The sequence below is a fragment of the Drosophila erecta genome, unplaced genomic scaffold, assembly GCF_003286155.1.
Source record: "Drosophila erecta strain 14021-0224.00,06,07 unplaced genomic scaffold, DereRS2 tig00000000-arrow-pilon, whole genome shotgun sequence".
In the NCBI taxonomy this organism is placed as follows: domain Eukaryota; kingdom Metazoa; phylum Arthropoda; class Insecta; order Diptera; family Drosophilidae; genus Drosophila; species Drosophila erecta.
Window position 1 is genome coordinate 7,848,444 of NW_020825194.1, and position 15,138 is coordinate 7,863,581.

Here is a 15,138-nt window from a genome sequence, read left to right on the forward strand (position 1 = left end):
GGAAGCCATTAAAGTCGTGACGAAATAATTGTTCGAGTGTACGAAACAAAGAAATACAAATCGCCTAAAACCCGTTGCATTTTATGACTTGGCAACAATTACGCCAAGACGCAGAGAGAAAAGAAAAATCCAACAATAAGACCCTGCAATGACAAAAATGGGGGCTTTTGTGGGGGCGCCAGGTCGATTGCAGGGGGTGTAGGTGGGCGTGGGATGGGGGTACTGGCAATAATAATAGCGTGGAAAATGGGTTAATAAAATAATATTTTATGGACTCTACGCGCTCGAGTTTCGCCAAGTTCCTCTGCTGCTACTTTTGCTGCTGCTTTGGCTGCTGCTGTTGCTGCTGCTTTTGCTGCTGCTGTTGCTGCTGCAACAGTAAGCGCAAAACGACACGGGCCAGTTGCTAAATAATACCATGCGAAAAATTGTAAAGCAATAAACAAATGAAAAAAATGCGAAAACAGGGTTGGGATTACGGGCGATTTGGACCTATGCTCTCTGTTTGCTTAGAATTTAAAACCTGGTCATGGGCTTTCAACAACAGGCGTTGCAATCAAAGGTGAGGTGACGACATCAAATGAAATGAAATAAAATTTGCGTGTGTGTGTGTGGGAAAAGGGAAAAAAAACAAAAGAAAATCCCCGGCAAATCGAATTCCGATCGAAACTGGTGGGGCAGGGGTAGGGGGCATTGGTCAAAGCGAGGGTGGCAGTAGTGTTAAATAGCAAGAATAAATAAATAAAAATATGCACGTCTGCATAAGGTACACACGCTCCATTCCGTCTCGTTTCATTTAGGGCTTGTGGCTTTGACAGGCCCGTAAAACCGATACGGGAACCCATGCAGGATGGACTGGCATGGAATGGGATGGGATGGTATGAGTTGAGGTGTGTGTGCTGCTCGGAATTCTTGGGAGGCCACTAGAAGAGCGGCTAGCCAGCCAGCCAACCAGTGAATCGAACCAACCACGTACCTAGGCCATCGCTCACCCACACTGCACATCCATAAATAAAATGAAAACTCCCCCTCACGGTAAAAGGGGCATCAGTGATTTTTATGAAAGATGTACGACCAGCACTTGGGATCTGGATCCGGATCCGTGGCATTGTGTATCACATTGTGCGCGACTTGTGAGCTGTAAGTACGTAGTGCGTACGTACGCCCTCTGTTTGCTCTTCTGCCACCTAATTGAGCCTTTCAAATTGCCCCATAAGTACTGATCACAACAACCCCTGAACGGCGATAAGCAAATCCCCTGCTCGACTTCCTTTGTCCGCACACACTTATGCCAGTTTCCCAGGACGTGATTTCCATTGTCATTCGTTTTGGTTAATTAAAGCATCACCCGAAATACAATGGGTTCATTGACTAAACTAAACACATCATTCCACATTGGTGCTCTTCGGTCTTTGGTCTTCGGGTGCCAGGTCCGCGTCCGCTGTGATTAGTGTTTGGTGTTTGGTGATTGGTTTTGCCCAAAAAACACTTCCCCTGCGATAAGCCCCCAATAATCGGGGGTGGGGGGCAACAATCAAATGGGTCGACCGTGATCGCTTTGAAATGGGTATGTACTAGCCGATCTGCGATTAGTAATTTAGCTATATGAATTGAAAACGTAATAGGCAGGTACGTTCAGGGTGAACAAATGCAACCTGACGTTGGTGGAATAGGCTAACCTTTCGGTTGGAAATGAATAAATAACAAATCTTAGAAACCGATACTTGAAATGTAAGTGCTATTGATATGCCTCTGTATTAAGCAAAACAAATTACCCTAATAAAAGTATGATCATGACTACTATAGATGTGCATTTATATCAACGCAAACTAATTATCCCCACACACACACACACACACACACAGGGATCACAGAAATGAAACTGGGAAAACGGGGAAAATTGAAAAGACCTTTGAAGTGGCATTTTAAAAACGAATTAGCCTAGACAGCGATTACTGTGCCCCCCAAGTCGTCGCTTTAATTGAGACTAGCTCCACCACATAGAGGATCTATCTATCACTCGTCACAGATACACGTCGTCGCACTCGAAGTTACTCAAAAGAGGTCAGGCACATGAAACTGACGCAATTGTTTGCTTTCGTTTTGATATCATCTCTCGATCGCCGATAGTCGATCGCCCGGTTAGCTTGTCTCTATTTACTTTGATGGCCTGCTAGTTTGTTGTATAATTTAATCGACATTTTACGAGGCCCAGTTCGATTGCTTATTGGCGTAGTCGGGGCAAATAGGTGGCAAAATATGCGATACAATGTTGCCAAATCTGAGTTGAAAAACTGGAGCTGCAGTCGTGAGCGCACTAAGCCGACATAAATAACACTCGTAAAATGATATAAACAAACACCCTCTTTTCATTCGCTTTTATTTCATTCGTAGTACATTTATTGGAATCTTGTTCGTACGGTTGTCAGGTCGACAGAAGCTGGTGTTTAGAAAAGTAGATAAGGTAGCCGGCGAATAGACGCACCTAATCTCGTGCCCCACAACTTTAAACTTGAACCACAGGCGATACGAAAAGTGCTCCGCTGACACACTGTTTTCTTTTTTTGGTCAAGCGGATAATGAAACAAAAGAAACAGGTATACAGAAACAGAATCTGGTTTTCATTGCAAGGAGAAACTTTCCCTGCGGCCAAATGAAAATGTTTACAGGCCCGCGTAATGTAATTTAAATGTATTGCTCCATGTTTTTGGCCACTCATCACATTTATCTTCAAGATGGGCCGCGAGGATCGTGTCACAAAAAATGAGTCAGGCACTCACACCTCTTCCCTCTGCAGGGCCGCCAGCATCTGAGATTTCTGATATCAGGTTCCCGATTTCGGGGCCTTACTTACTACAGTCACACGCACATAAATAAGTACGGGCGCAGTCGGATAGGATAACACGCGTGTGTAATCATCATTAATGTCAATCGCAAGCTCTGGGGCTTAAATGGCAATAATATGCCCGATCATCGTACGATAATGATACACCTGAATTTGTTGATAAAAGCATGCAAAAGGCTAGCCTACCGATAAGTAGTTCTATCCAATAATTACGTGTGTATAATACAATCCGCACTCTCTTTGATTGATTGCACCTTTTTCAACAGTACCTATATAAGCATATAGTATACCAGTTCCACCGCACACATGTGCTATATATATAGATATATGATACAGATGTATGGTGTAAGGTTGTAAACCCGAGGTAATTGCCTGGCGGCCTAATGAGAGATTTGTCCGGCAATTAATTCGACTGGTCGCCAAGCTAAATCGCTGGCCCGACTCCATTGATGATTGAGGCCTTTTGCGGCAAAATGAAAATAAAGCTGAATATGAAAACGCAAATGCAAATGCAAATAAATAACAAACGCACCGAATGTGGTGGCTAACGAACGAGAGTGAACTTTGAGGCGTGCCAGGCCGAAGAAAGTTTTCTTTCATGCAAAACACACAGCAACACACAGCAGCACACAGTTTCATCCAAACGAAACTATAAACAATACAACTATAAGCTGGCAGACGAAAAACGAAAGTCTCGTTTTAATTCGCCTTTTCAATTGGCGAGCAGGCAAAGTACATACGTACGTAAATCCCCCCGGAAGCGGTTTCGAAAATCATCATCATAACACTCGTTTCCATAATCGAGAACTTCTTTTGTGCGACTGCTGCTCCGGCGGCGTCAATTAAAAGCAAATCAGGAAAGCAATTTAACTGCAAGATCATAAATCCGCTTTGTAACGTGCCAAAGTTCCATATCGCCAAGTGTTCTTTACACACATCGCACTTGTTATGTCTCTTTGTTTTCTTTAGCCGGTTTTTGTATAACCCAATTGCGGCTTATTCTCGCACTTTCCGACTAAACTAATTAAATAAACAATCTCGCCGAGATTGCGTCGAGAGAACACACTCGAAATTCGAATAACAAATCTCGCCGCCAGACCAAAACTATGCGTTCAAGTCATTTATCAATGCGTTTTGTCGACAAACAATCCGCATAGTAGACAGATAGACCCGGCTGACTGCTGGCTGCTGGATTAATTTATATGATTGCCGGTTGAGCTGAATGCGAGTTTTGGCCTGCAGTCCGAAACTTAGACCCCATAAGGTCAAAGCATTTTTAATGCAACACCTTGAGAATCGAAACAACGGTCACCAGCAGCAGCGGCAATCCAGTAGTAGCACCACGAATACAAAAGCGAATACGAATACGAATACGATTACGAATACGAATAGCATTCGGCCAAAAAAAGAAAACCTGTTTCCCCCATGCGACTTTTATTGGTAATGAGTAGTGGAGCAGTAAGAGTAGTGGACAGCACTGGAAGTGAGAGGTGTTTTGGCTTGGCCAGGCTACCTGGTCGACCTGGTCGGTCGTGGCAGTTCCTTCTCAATGGGGCAACACAAGTAGCGGGTGCCGTATAATTGGCCGGAAAGTAACGTTGACGTTGGCCACTCTTTGCAATTAGAGGCCTGCCATAAAGCCAAGATTTAAGTTTGCTGTAGTCGGGTGAAGTGAAATGAAGTGGAGTGGACTGGAGTGGAGTGGAGTAAAGTGTAGTCCAGTGGAGTCAAGAACGCCACCTCGGTGACCGAAAACAAAAGGCTCCACCCGGATTCGTTGAATGTTTATGGCGCCCAAGGGCCGAGCACACATGCAAACTTGCCACACAGCCAGGCCAGGCACCATTGGCACGCAATGTGGCATAAAGTTAAGAATAGCAAATAGGTAAAACAATATTTGTGGGCATGATGGAAAGGCACTAGGTATAGTATACTATACCATAGAATATGAGCTCTACAACGAGCAAGTTCTATATGCAGTCTCAGCAAATGTTGGAAATTGTTTGACTTTTGATTAGGTCTAGTCTGATAAGAAGGCCAAACAATTACGCTGATTTATCCATGAAAAAGCGAAAAGTGAAAACTGGCCGAAACAGCAGGTAAATTACGATACAAAGCAAGAAGTCTGAGAATGAGTCGCCTTTGCCCCACAGCTTTCTCCTCCCAAGGAAATCGAGGCGCTATTGAATGGAAAAGGAACGCAATGTTTATACGTGACACGCAGAATGCAACGTACTTTCTTCCCAAACATGTGGGGCACAGCACTTTTTTGGCCAACAGCGTTGATTATGAATCTCTCATTTCCAGCATTCGGTCATTAAAACCGAACAAACGATTGTTAGGCAAAAGGGTCAAACGAAAAGTCACGTATCATTAAAAAAAAACAAAATGTTGAAAGAATCCCAGACAGATGACTGTGACCAAAACAGATAATTGCTGCGAATGAAGCTATCTTGATACGGCGTTATAAAATCCAGCAAAATTCGTTCGTTCATTTGGTATTAGAATAAATAAAGCGAGAGAGCGGAACGTGTTGCTGATAAGATAATGGATTATTTAAGCCCTTTTAAAAACACACATTACACAGACAGACAGACAGACAGACACACACGTAGCCGAATGTGCCCCAAAATTAATATTACCATATCTTCTGCGGTGGCAAATTGCATGTGAAACGGTTGAAAACCTTCTGCGGCATTATAAATAAGGCCTTATTTATTTACTTTTGGTTCTTGCGAATGGCCAGACAATTTAATTTATTTGCCTGCATTAGGAAAATAACACATGAGCGGGCTAAAGGGAGCAGGGAGCAGGAAGCAGGGAACCCTGGGAGCCCAGAGATCCTGGGCGGAACAAAGGCATGTCAGAGTACAAGAGTACAAGTTTTGCCCATTCTACAGATAGTGACTCAGTCTGTCAGATGAGGGAATCGAGAATGTCTGGGGAATTTACACGCTAAAAAGCTGGGCACTAGTCCACTACACTGGCCGTCTAATTACTTTAATTAATAGAAAACACTAAAAGGTGTTTCCACGCCTGCACAAATTGTTGGTTGAAATTTCCATATTGTTATTATACGAAATGGACTGCTATTAGTTGATGTATTCAGTTTAAAATATCGTAGAAATTAAAAACAAATTATAATCAATCTGGAAACGGGTTTGATTTACCGATACTCATTTATTTATTCCACAGAATATGACAATAACAACATTCCCGCCCAATTTGCCGCCTATTTCTCACCAGCTTTATTTATGTATGACATGCAAATCTTCAAAAATAATACAATTCGAATTAAACGCGTAAGCTTTACCACATGGTAATGGGGTTTTTCCACGGCATTTCAACTCTCTCTCTCTCGTGAAAAAAAAAATAAAATCATACTTGCTGGCTGCGGAAATGTATGGAAATCTTGGACACATTGGCCGCCCAACCGACCGATGTCAAAGTTTTCATAGATTCCAGTGACATTTCCTATTAATAGAAGGAAATATTCATTTCCTATTTATAGAACTGCACAGCTATGACGTCCTGGACTCGATTAGTTGAACTGAAACCCCCTCCCCAGGCTACACTGCGCTCCAATACTTGCCGTCCGAGTTATTGCATGCGTGCAGAAGAATAAATCACATTAAAAATTAAACACGACCCATAGAAACTTTCCGATATGCTCTGAAGAGAACTTGATTGGGTGGGTGGCCGCAGTGGGCATCTAGTGTGCTGCTGAGCTGCTGAGCTGCTGAGCTGGTGAGCTTCTGAGCTGGTGAGCAGTTCATAAAGGACGTCAAGGAGCGTATAGTATGTGTATAGTATAGTACAGTATATGGTGTTACTTACATTGAGCATCCAAATGGTCATCTCCTCGAGGACAATGTCCATGCTGCTGTGGGCCCCGCTGAGGGTGTAGTCGACGGCATTATCGCTGCTACGACCACGTGGAGCGGGTGGAGCGGATGGAGCGGTGGTGTTAGTGGTGCGACGCCTCATGGGAGACGTGGCTGTGTATGTGGATGCGGACGTGGACGCGGAGGGTGTGGCTGCGGACAACGTTGTAGCTGCTTCTGATGGAGATGATGTAGCTTTAGTCCCGGGATTTACTGGATTTGCGGACAATGTCTGTGGAGTTTCGGTTTCTGCTTCTGCTTCTGTCGCACATGTTTTTGCTAATGTTCCCGATGATTTGTTCGATGCTACTGATGCTGATGCTGCTGCTGCTGCTGCTGCGGATACTGATGCTGATGCCACTGTTGTGTTGGCCAGTGTTGGTTGGCTGGCCTCGAATAAGCCGAGTAATTTCAAATCCCGTTTGCAACAGCATCGGCAAATGCGAGGCATTTCCAGTAAATCCTCATCAGCTGAAGCACTGCCACCAGCAATCGGTAGAGAAAGTTGCTCTTTGGAGGGTGCAGTTGCTATCGCTTCTACTGCTGCTGATGTTGCTGATGTTGCTGCTGTTGCCGCTGTTGCTGCTGCAATTGCACTCGCAGCTGATGCACTGCGTCTTTTGTGCTGCCTTTCGATGGTTGCGGAATTCGCGCAGAGGAAACTGCTGCGTCTTCTTCGGTTGGCACTCATTCTGTTTTAGTTTCAGTTGTTCTACTTGCTCTCTCAGCTACTTAGTTTAATTAATTCAATTTATTGTTTCTAGCGCCAGCTTAATTCACACACGTTGCGAGGCACCCACGAAACTGTGTTTGTTTACAAGGTTTTTTCGCCGATTTGTTCTCTCTTACGAAGACGTTGCTTTCGTTTTGACCACGACTCGTTGACCACGTTGGAGACCTAAAAAACCAGAATGGGCCAGAAAGAGACATGAGAAACAGATCGGTTGGGAAACCTTTCGCCGCCAGAGCCATTCGTGCGTGTGTATGTGTGTGTGGCTGTGTGTGTGTAAGACTTGAGCTCGACTTAAACTGCGAGTTTGAGCTTAGAGCGGTTCGCGTGAGCCAGTTTCTTTTAGTAGGCCAACAAGAAACCAAATCAGAATATATGTAACTGGCGACGAAGCTCATTAGCAGGGGAAAAACCCTGGTTTTTCTGCTTTTCAGTTTCCAAATTCTACACTAAGCCCAGCTAGTTGGTCGCGCTTTAGGTTTCAAAACTCTACAGATATTTTAAATGCGATTTGATCGATGTTTACGAGTTAACGAGACAGTTTCGGACTTTTTTCGGACACTGGCATTACTACTTTTCAGTTTCGTTAAAACAAAAAAACAGTAATTGGGTTTTTATTATGAAAACAACGCGAAAAATAGCGAAAGTCTTCACTATATTGCCTTTTTTGATTTCCGTCTGCACGTATTTTATAGCATTTCCATTAATAGATTTGTTTTGCTTGGTTTCAAGAAACTACAACTCAGCATGGGAATTATTATCAATTTCGAGACCGCATTTCTATTTATGTACGTATTTTGGTTTTCGGACCAAAGTCTACACACTGATGAGCTGCAAAAGCTATAAGCATATGGGCACAACTTTTCCCACACTTCCGTTATTTATATTCGGCTTTATTTTCGGCTTTTCTTTCGGTTTTCGGTAAAAATTCTACATACGCCCCGTACACCTGCCCTTGTGGAGCAAAAATAAAACTCTGTCGCGAAATTTCTAGCCTTTCGGATGGATATAACCCGCTAGAAAAGCGATATTTCTATTTTCTTTTTGCGTTGGTTTTGACTTTGTTGCTGTTGTTGTTCTTGTTGCACGTTGTTATGGTTGGGATGTTGTTGCTTTTGTTGTTGTTACAGCCGATGTGAGAGAGATTTTCTCGAAATGATCAAATTATATTTTTGGCGGCGGCCTTTTGCGCTCGCACACTCGCACAATCAGACGGACACACACACACACACAAACACACACAGGGGGCAGAAATTTAAATTGATGAATTAAATGCAGAAAAACGCACACAAGCACCGGAATTTAAGTACGTCGGCCAAGAAATCCGTTATATTTCCAATTAACATCGATTGCCGTTAACTAACGGCACAATCACAAAACAATCGCTAATAAACAAGACGCGTCGGCGCGATACGATTTATAATTCTTTATCTTTGCGAAATGGTACGATTTGAGAGTTTGAATTCTCCGCGATGTAGCGCCAACTCATAGTTTTTTTTGGGGAGCGTCGAGAGGATCGGGCGGTGAAACCGTCGCGTTGGGAATTTGAATCGAACTGAAACCGCCTTCGAGCGAGCTAACCACTTTTGTTGCATTTCGAGTAACAGCGGCTGGAACTAACATGCGAGTAACAGTCCGCTGTTAGGCGGCTTAAGAGAGCTCGCCCTCTCTCTCTCTCGCTCGCAGCTCACCACGCAGCGCGGACTCCAACCGTGGTAGGTTTTGGCATACTGTGCCTTACTTTTGAATAATTTTCCAAAACATTACAACTTAAATTATTTCAAGTTATGCAAATCTAGAAGCAACAGAGTCAGAATGGTATTTGTGTATTGCCTAATGTTTAAAGTTACAACTGAGACATCAATGACAATAAGTATGCACAAGGTTCGTAAGTTACGGAATAAATTCCAGTCACGCCCTCCCAAAATTCGATTTAAGCAGGGGGTTTGGTTTTCCGGTGTTCATGTAGGCAAGAAAATTTCCGAATTAGTTTCTATTCTGTGTCTTTGGCCGGAATGACACATTAAATTTTTGGCATTTTCCGGTGCTCATGTACGCATGCAATTTAAGTATGTTCGCACAACGAATTTATATCATACTCGGATGACATGGCAAGTGGCAAGTGGCTTATACAAATATTTGACCCTTTTTTTGTCTTGAATTCGCTGCACAATTATGGCCGAGCAGCTGTGAACGATTAATTCTGGTAGATTGACTATTGTCGCTAGAAAGTATCTTAACCTACTACTCCGTTTCCATTTGCCTGCTAAATAGTAAGGAGAGCACAGCTGTCGAAATTGATAAAAATGAATGAATGGGCCTGCAGTGCGCTGCTTTGCATAATTCAATGTTTCTGCCAAGTGTGTTGTTCATTTAATTGGATTGTGGCAAAAGACCCATTAATAAGCGAAAAAGTTTCTGGCCAGGCTTTAAACAAGTACCAAAGAAGTTAAACTGTAAGTTATGCAAAACAAATGCCGGGGATAAAAAAGTTATAAGTCCGTGCGCCGTCTACGAGTAATTCCACAATAATCCGGACATTTTTTCCGCGCCCAGCCATACCTGCCGGAATTTCCCTGCTCAGCAGTGTTCAGTGTTCCAGCGGAGTGCCTTTAAATGTCCTTAGAATCCTGGCTGCATATAGGCAGGTGCTGGGTACACATGTACTTGTTACTATAGCAACATCCTATGTCTTATGTCTTGTGTTTTAATTGACAACGGGCCGTGTTTGCCACAAAATCTACATACATATGGATGTATGCTTGCTGCAAAGTGGTCATTATTATAATTATATCGAAAGCCTAAGCCTAAGCCGCTTTAATTATTGGGAAAATTATTGTGTCAGCTTATGAAAAGCAATCGTCCTTTGGTGTAATTAACCAAACTGTCAGTGCAGCGCTTGTATTACAAGTGGAATAAATAAATTATGCGAGTTCATAACACCGGCTAGTAAATTATTGATTAATTATGCTGAAAAAGTCACTTAACCAGTGGCAGTTCATTTGGGCCGCAAAATTGAGCAGTTTGTTTTCGCAATGCTTAAATTTTGCCCCATTATTGAAGTTGGAAAAGGTCCCTTTGTGCAACCCACCGAATCTCGATTGCAAATAGAGGACTAATTGATTTAATGCTCCTCACTTTCCGCCATTAGTAGAAAAATGGACCTTAATATGAAATCATTGCCGTCGGCCGTAAAGTCCTTGCCAAGATTTAATTATGTATCGAGGTATCGAGGCGGGCTCAGTGTTGTTGCACTGATTTAAAGGCGCGCATGGCAGCTGTAGTTGCTTTGCAGGATGATGCGATATAGGAAAGGTCCTTAAAGTTTATCTCTGCGTCTCAGTGGGAACAAACGCACAGAGGCATGTGCGTATGGTAATCCCCCATTAATTAGGGTGCGCAGTGCGAGCTGTTCTATGGCCTCCATAGTTATCCTAATCATATAATTAGCCCCGCATGCCAAAATCAATACTTTTGAGACACTCTCATCCAGTTGGCATTAGATCTAATCCACTGGCTTCGTGCGGGAAACAGGGAGTAACAAACGTATGTGAATTGCCATGCTAATCTGGGTTTGGGAAACTTTTCGCGGCGGCTACGAGTGGAAACAACAACCAGAGTCTGGGCCATCTCAAATATATGGCAAATATTTAGGCAATATGATCGGTAAGTGTATCCCTCAAAAGTAAGAACATAGTTATTTTAACTAAAATGGGCAAGGAATGGCACTCCGTTAACTTTCGAAAGTCATCGAAAGCGGAATGTGGGCGGTAAGTGCTGGAAGTGCGGCAAGTGGTGTAAGTGCTGTAAGCGCAGACTCAAACCTTTGCGAAGAATTTCGAAAGGAATTTGAATTTATACACAACTATGCGGCGGGAGAGGGAGGGCGAGCGTGGAGGCGGGACAGTGCTGGTGCGGAGAGCACGTTGAAAAAATCAGCTGTTTTGTGGGACAGCACCAAAACAGAAACAGAGATGGCAGAAGTAGAGCGCGTCAGACAAAGCAGCGCGAGCGAGATGGAGCGCGCGTTAGAGAGAGCGCGAGAGAGTGAGTGAGGGCACGGGAGAGAGGGGGGTAAGGACGCCGTGGGCTTTAAATTTCATGAATGCGAGTGCAAAAAAATGGGCAAAAAGAAATGCGAACAATGCAGAAAAAGGGGTAATGGAGAGAGCGCAACCAAAACAACGGAATATAATAAGAGCGCTTTAAAAGCTCAGTTAAGCGAATTAATTTGCATGCCGTTCGCGCGTTCTTGCACTCAAAATGTGAATATGTGGGTGCCACCCCACTGCCCCGCCCCCCGAAGGCTCATCCTCAGCCCTTTTGACTTTCGCCCCCTTCCCCAACGCTCTTCCTGCCAATTGTTGTTCGTCTCGGGCATTGTTGTTGCGTGCTCTTTGTTTTTGCGCTTCATTTCATTCGTCACTTAAACACCCCTCCCCCGCACTTAGTGCCTGCCCCCCTACAGCCCCCTGCCGCACGAACTGCAACATCCTGACAGCCATGTGATGCCAAAACGCCGATTCCTATGACGATTCCACACACAAAAAGGCTGTAGTAAGAGCCCTCGAGGACTTTCCACTTAGTCTGCTGAAGGGAACTCGCTACTTCAGAGTTTTCAGGAAGTAAGACAAATAATTGCCGTGGCTCGATTTAATCCGCCATTTAAGCGCATTTAAGCCGCTTATTCGGCTGCTTAGTACTTACTTGTACGTTTTCTAGGGAAACATTTCTGGCAGAAGTTAATCCGCCGCCGATAACGCCGCCAGCAAAACAAGGCCGGCGGCCCAATTAACAACGCCCATGCAACACGATAATTGGGTTGCACTTTCCACCGCTTCAGTCACACAACAAAAGTTTATCAGTGGCCTGCAATTTCACAAGATTTTTACGAAATTTCTCCTCTGCGTTTCTGGCGAAATAGTCTACTTTTCCCGAGCGGAAATCACGCCGCTGCGATTTTGAAGTCTTGACAAGGAATTTGTTGTCTTGTCAGTGCGTTGGAAGTTAGAGATGTGCAGGCAAAAGGCCGCTAAACAATCGTGCGAAATTAAACAAATTGCCAAGCCGTGTGCACACTTTTATCAGTGAGCAACATTCATGTCGAGCAATTAAGTGGATTGAAAACTTAAAAGTGCAAATATTTACTTTAATTTCGTAACAGAACTGCCTTATCGAATGCTGTTAGCTAACAGTAAATCACTAGGGCGCGCTGGATAACATATGTAAATTAAATCACAGCATTACGTTCTAAAAGTATTTATGGATTTAGAAATGGCAGGAAATCAATTGTTTATATCCGTATAAGCAATTGTAGCCCAAGTCGCAATAAATTTTAAGCTATCTTTTTATATTTAATTATATGAAAAATTCAAATCTTCTGGCGCTGCCAGACTGCGGCATAAGTGCGTGCTGTTAAACGCAACTTAACAGCACTCCAGCTATGTGTGGCATTTCCACAAAGGCGACGAGCGGTAACACTTGGCAGCCAAAAAACGTAAACAATTCATTGTAAATTCCGATTTCCCGCTTTTATTGCACGAAAATGTCCATGCAAAAGGCCAAAATCATCGACCAGAAGGAGTACCTCAAGAAGTACCTGTCCGGCGACAAGGAGAAGAAGAAAAAGAAGAAGGAAAAGAAGCACAAAAAGGGTTCAGCCAGCGCCAAAGTGAAAATCATTGACGACGACGCCTACGATAATGATAATCAGGAAATGGACGAGGATCTGCTGCTGGGCGGCGAGGATGCGCCCCAAATTGTGGGCGAGTACATCGAGGAGGATCCCAACGTGCGCAGCAAGTGGCGCAACATTGCCGTCAAGGATGAGATCAAGGAAGAGGACGACCAATCCTCGCCAGCACCTGCCATTCGCATCAAACAGGAGCCCGTGGATGAGGAGCAGGAGATGTGGGGGCGCAAGGCGTCAGTTGTCAAGGTCAAGGATGAATTCTCACCCTCCAGACGAAGTCCAGCCGTTAGAATTAAGCAAGAAAAACGCAGCAGCTCCAGGGATTTAAGCCCAGCGCGATCGAGAAAGCCGCCAAAGCGGGAGGACAGTCCTCAAGGGAGGAGAAGAAGGGCGGAAAGCTCAGATCAGAGTCCTCCAAGGCGAGAAAGAGTTGGCGATCAATCGCCGCCTCGCCGAAAGCGCAGAGATTCCGATCAGAGTCCACCCAGAAAAGCCAGGAATGGCAATCAGTCGCCAGCCAGGAAAAGGCGGGATTCGGACCAAAGTCCTCCAAGAAAACGAACGGGAAAACCATCACCCACTAGAAGGAGAAGGGAGTCCGATCAATCGCCACCCAGACGCCGCAGAAGTAACTCCGATCAGAGTCCGCCCAGGAGACGTAGAGACCAGGATTCAACTCCACCCAGAAGGAGGAAAGATGCCGATCAAAGCCCACCTCGCAGACGTAAAGCAGACGATCCATCTCCGGTGAGAAGGGGGAGAAAAGACTCCGACCAGAGTCCGCCCCGAAAACGGAGAGGCAACGACCAGTCTCCAGTACGCAAGAGACGAGACTCGGACCAAAGCCCACCACGAAGACGCAGAGATGATAAGCAATCGCCGCCAAGGAGGAGAAGGAATTCCGATCAAAGTCCCCCGAGAAGACCAAAGGATGAAGATCAATCGCCACCGAGAAGAAAACGAGACTTTGACCAAAGTCCATTAAGAAAACGAGACAAATCCCCACGCAGACGTCGCGATTCCGACCAAAGTCCGCCAAGGAATCACAGAAGTCGAGAACAGAGTCCTCCGCCTCGTAATCGCTTCAAGGAAGAGAGGAAGAGTCGCTGGGCCAAGGCATCGCCCAGCAAATCAGATTCTCCCCCTCCAACACACAAGCCGAAATCCACCAAGACATTAGATGGCAAGAAAGCCGGACTGCAGGATGCGAAATCCCTGAAGAAGGAAACTGACGAAAGGCGACGACAAGAACATGAACTCTTTGAGAAAATGTCCAGCGATATTTCCGGCCGCGATGGGGATGTGCAGGTGCGAAGCACGCGCAGAAAAGGAAACCGAGCGCGGGATGCAGCCAACGAGGATCCTGCCGAGCAGAGCCGCAAGGAGCAGCACGAGCAGCAGAAGAAGGAACTGTACGACCGCTGGGGCAAGGGCCTGAAGCAAATAGAGGATCGCAAGTCCCGCCTCGAGGAGATGGCCCATGAAGCCTCCAAACCAGTGGCCCGCTACGCCAACGACGAGGATCTGGACAAGCATCTGCGCGAGCAGGAGCACGCCGACGATCCGATGCTGGAGTACATGCGCCAAAAGCGCAAGAAACGCGACCAGCTGGACAACAAGCCGGTGATGCCCAAGTACGAGGGCAGCTTTCCGGAGAATCGCTTTGGCATCCGACCAGGATATCGCTGGGATGGCGTCGATCGTTCCAACGGCTACGAGCAGCGGTGGTTCGACAAGCAGAACGAGCGGCGGGCGGTGCAGGACGAGGCCTACAAGTACAGCGTGGAGGATATGTGAATGTTGCAAGCTTTGTTTCCTTTCTTGTTGCAATAAAAATTTCGACACTGCCTGTAAAAAGCAAAAGGGCAATTCTGTTGCTGGTTATTTCAAATGGAGGTTACGATATATTCTTTTGAAAAATAAAGAAAGCAACAAGATGATATAATAATATTAATTATTTTTATTATTATTTTGTATTCTACAAACA

At 44.9% G+C, this 15,138-nt stretch overlaps 2 protein-coding genes across 6 annotated transcripts in view; one reads left to right on the forward strand and one right to left on the reverse strand.

The window, feature by feature from the left end:
• LOC6554673 overlaps nt 1–12,649 on the reverse strand; it is a 37,573-nt gene extending 24,924 nt beyond the window's left edge. For 4 of the 5 annotated variants that reach the window (XM_015153420.2, XM_015153421.2, XM_001981929.3 and 1 more), the window contains exons 1-2: nt 12,167–12,649; nt 6,683–7,627 (exon numbers count right to left, since the gene is read on the reverse strand). In XM_015153420.2, coding sequence (XP_015008906.1) covers nt 6,683–7,420 — 738 coding nt within the window. In that variant the 5' untranslated portion in view covers nt 7,421–7,627; nt 12,167–12,649. Of the gene's footprint in view, nt 1–6,682; nt 7,628–8,747; nt 9,049–12,166 lie in introns of those variants that run through there. The other variant, XM_026976317.1, reaches the window with a different exon arrangement.
• A 260-nt stretch (nt 12,650–12,909) lies between these two features.
• Nucleotides 12,910–15,101, forward strand: LOC6554674 (BUD13 homolog). Its single transcript, XM_001981930.3, has one exon. It carries the CDS (start codon nt 13,005–13,007, stop codon nt 14,946–14,948), a length of 1,944 nt encoding a protein of 647 aa, XP_001981966.1. The 5' UTR covers nt 12,910–13,004; the 3' UTR covers nt 14,949–15,101.
• Nucleotides 15,102–15,138: the final 37 nt, after the last annotated feature.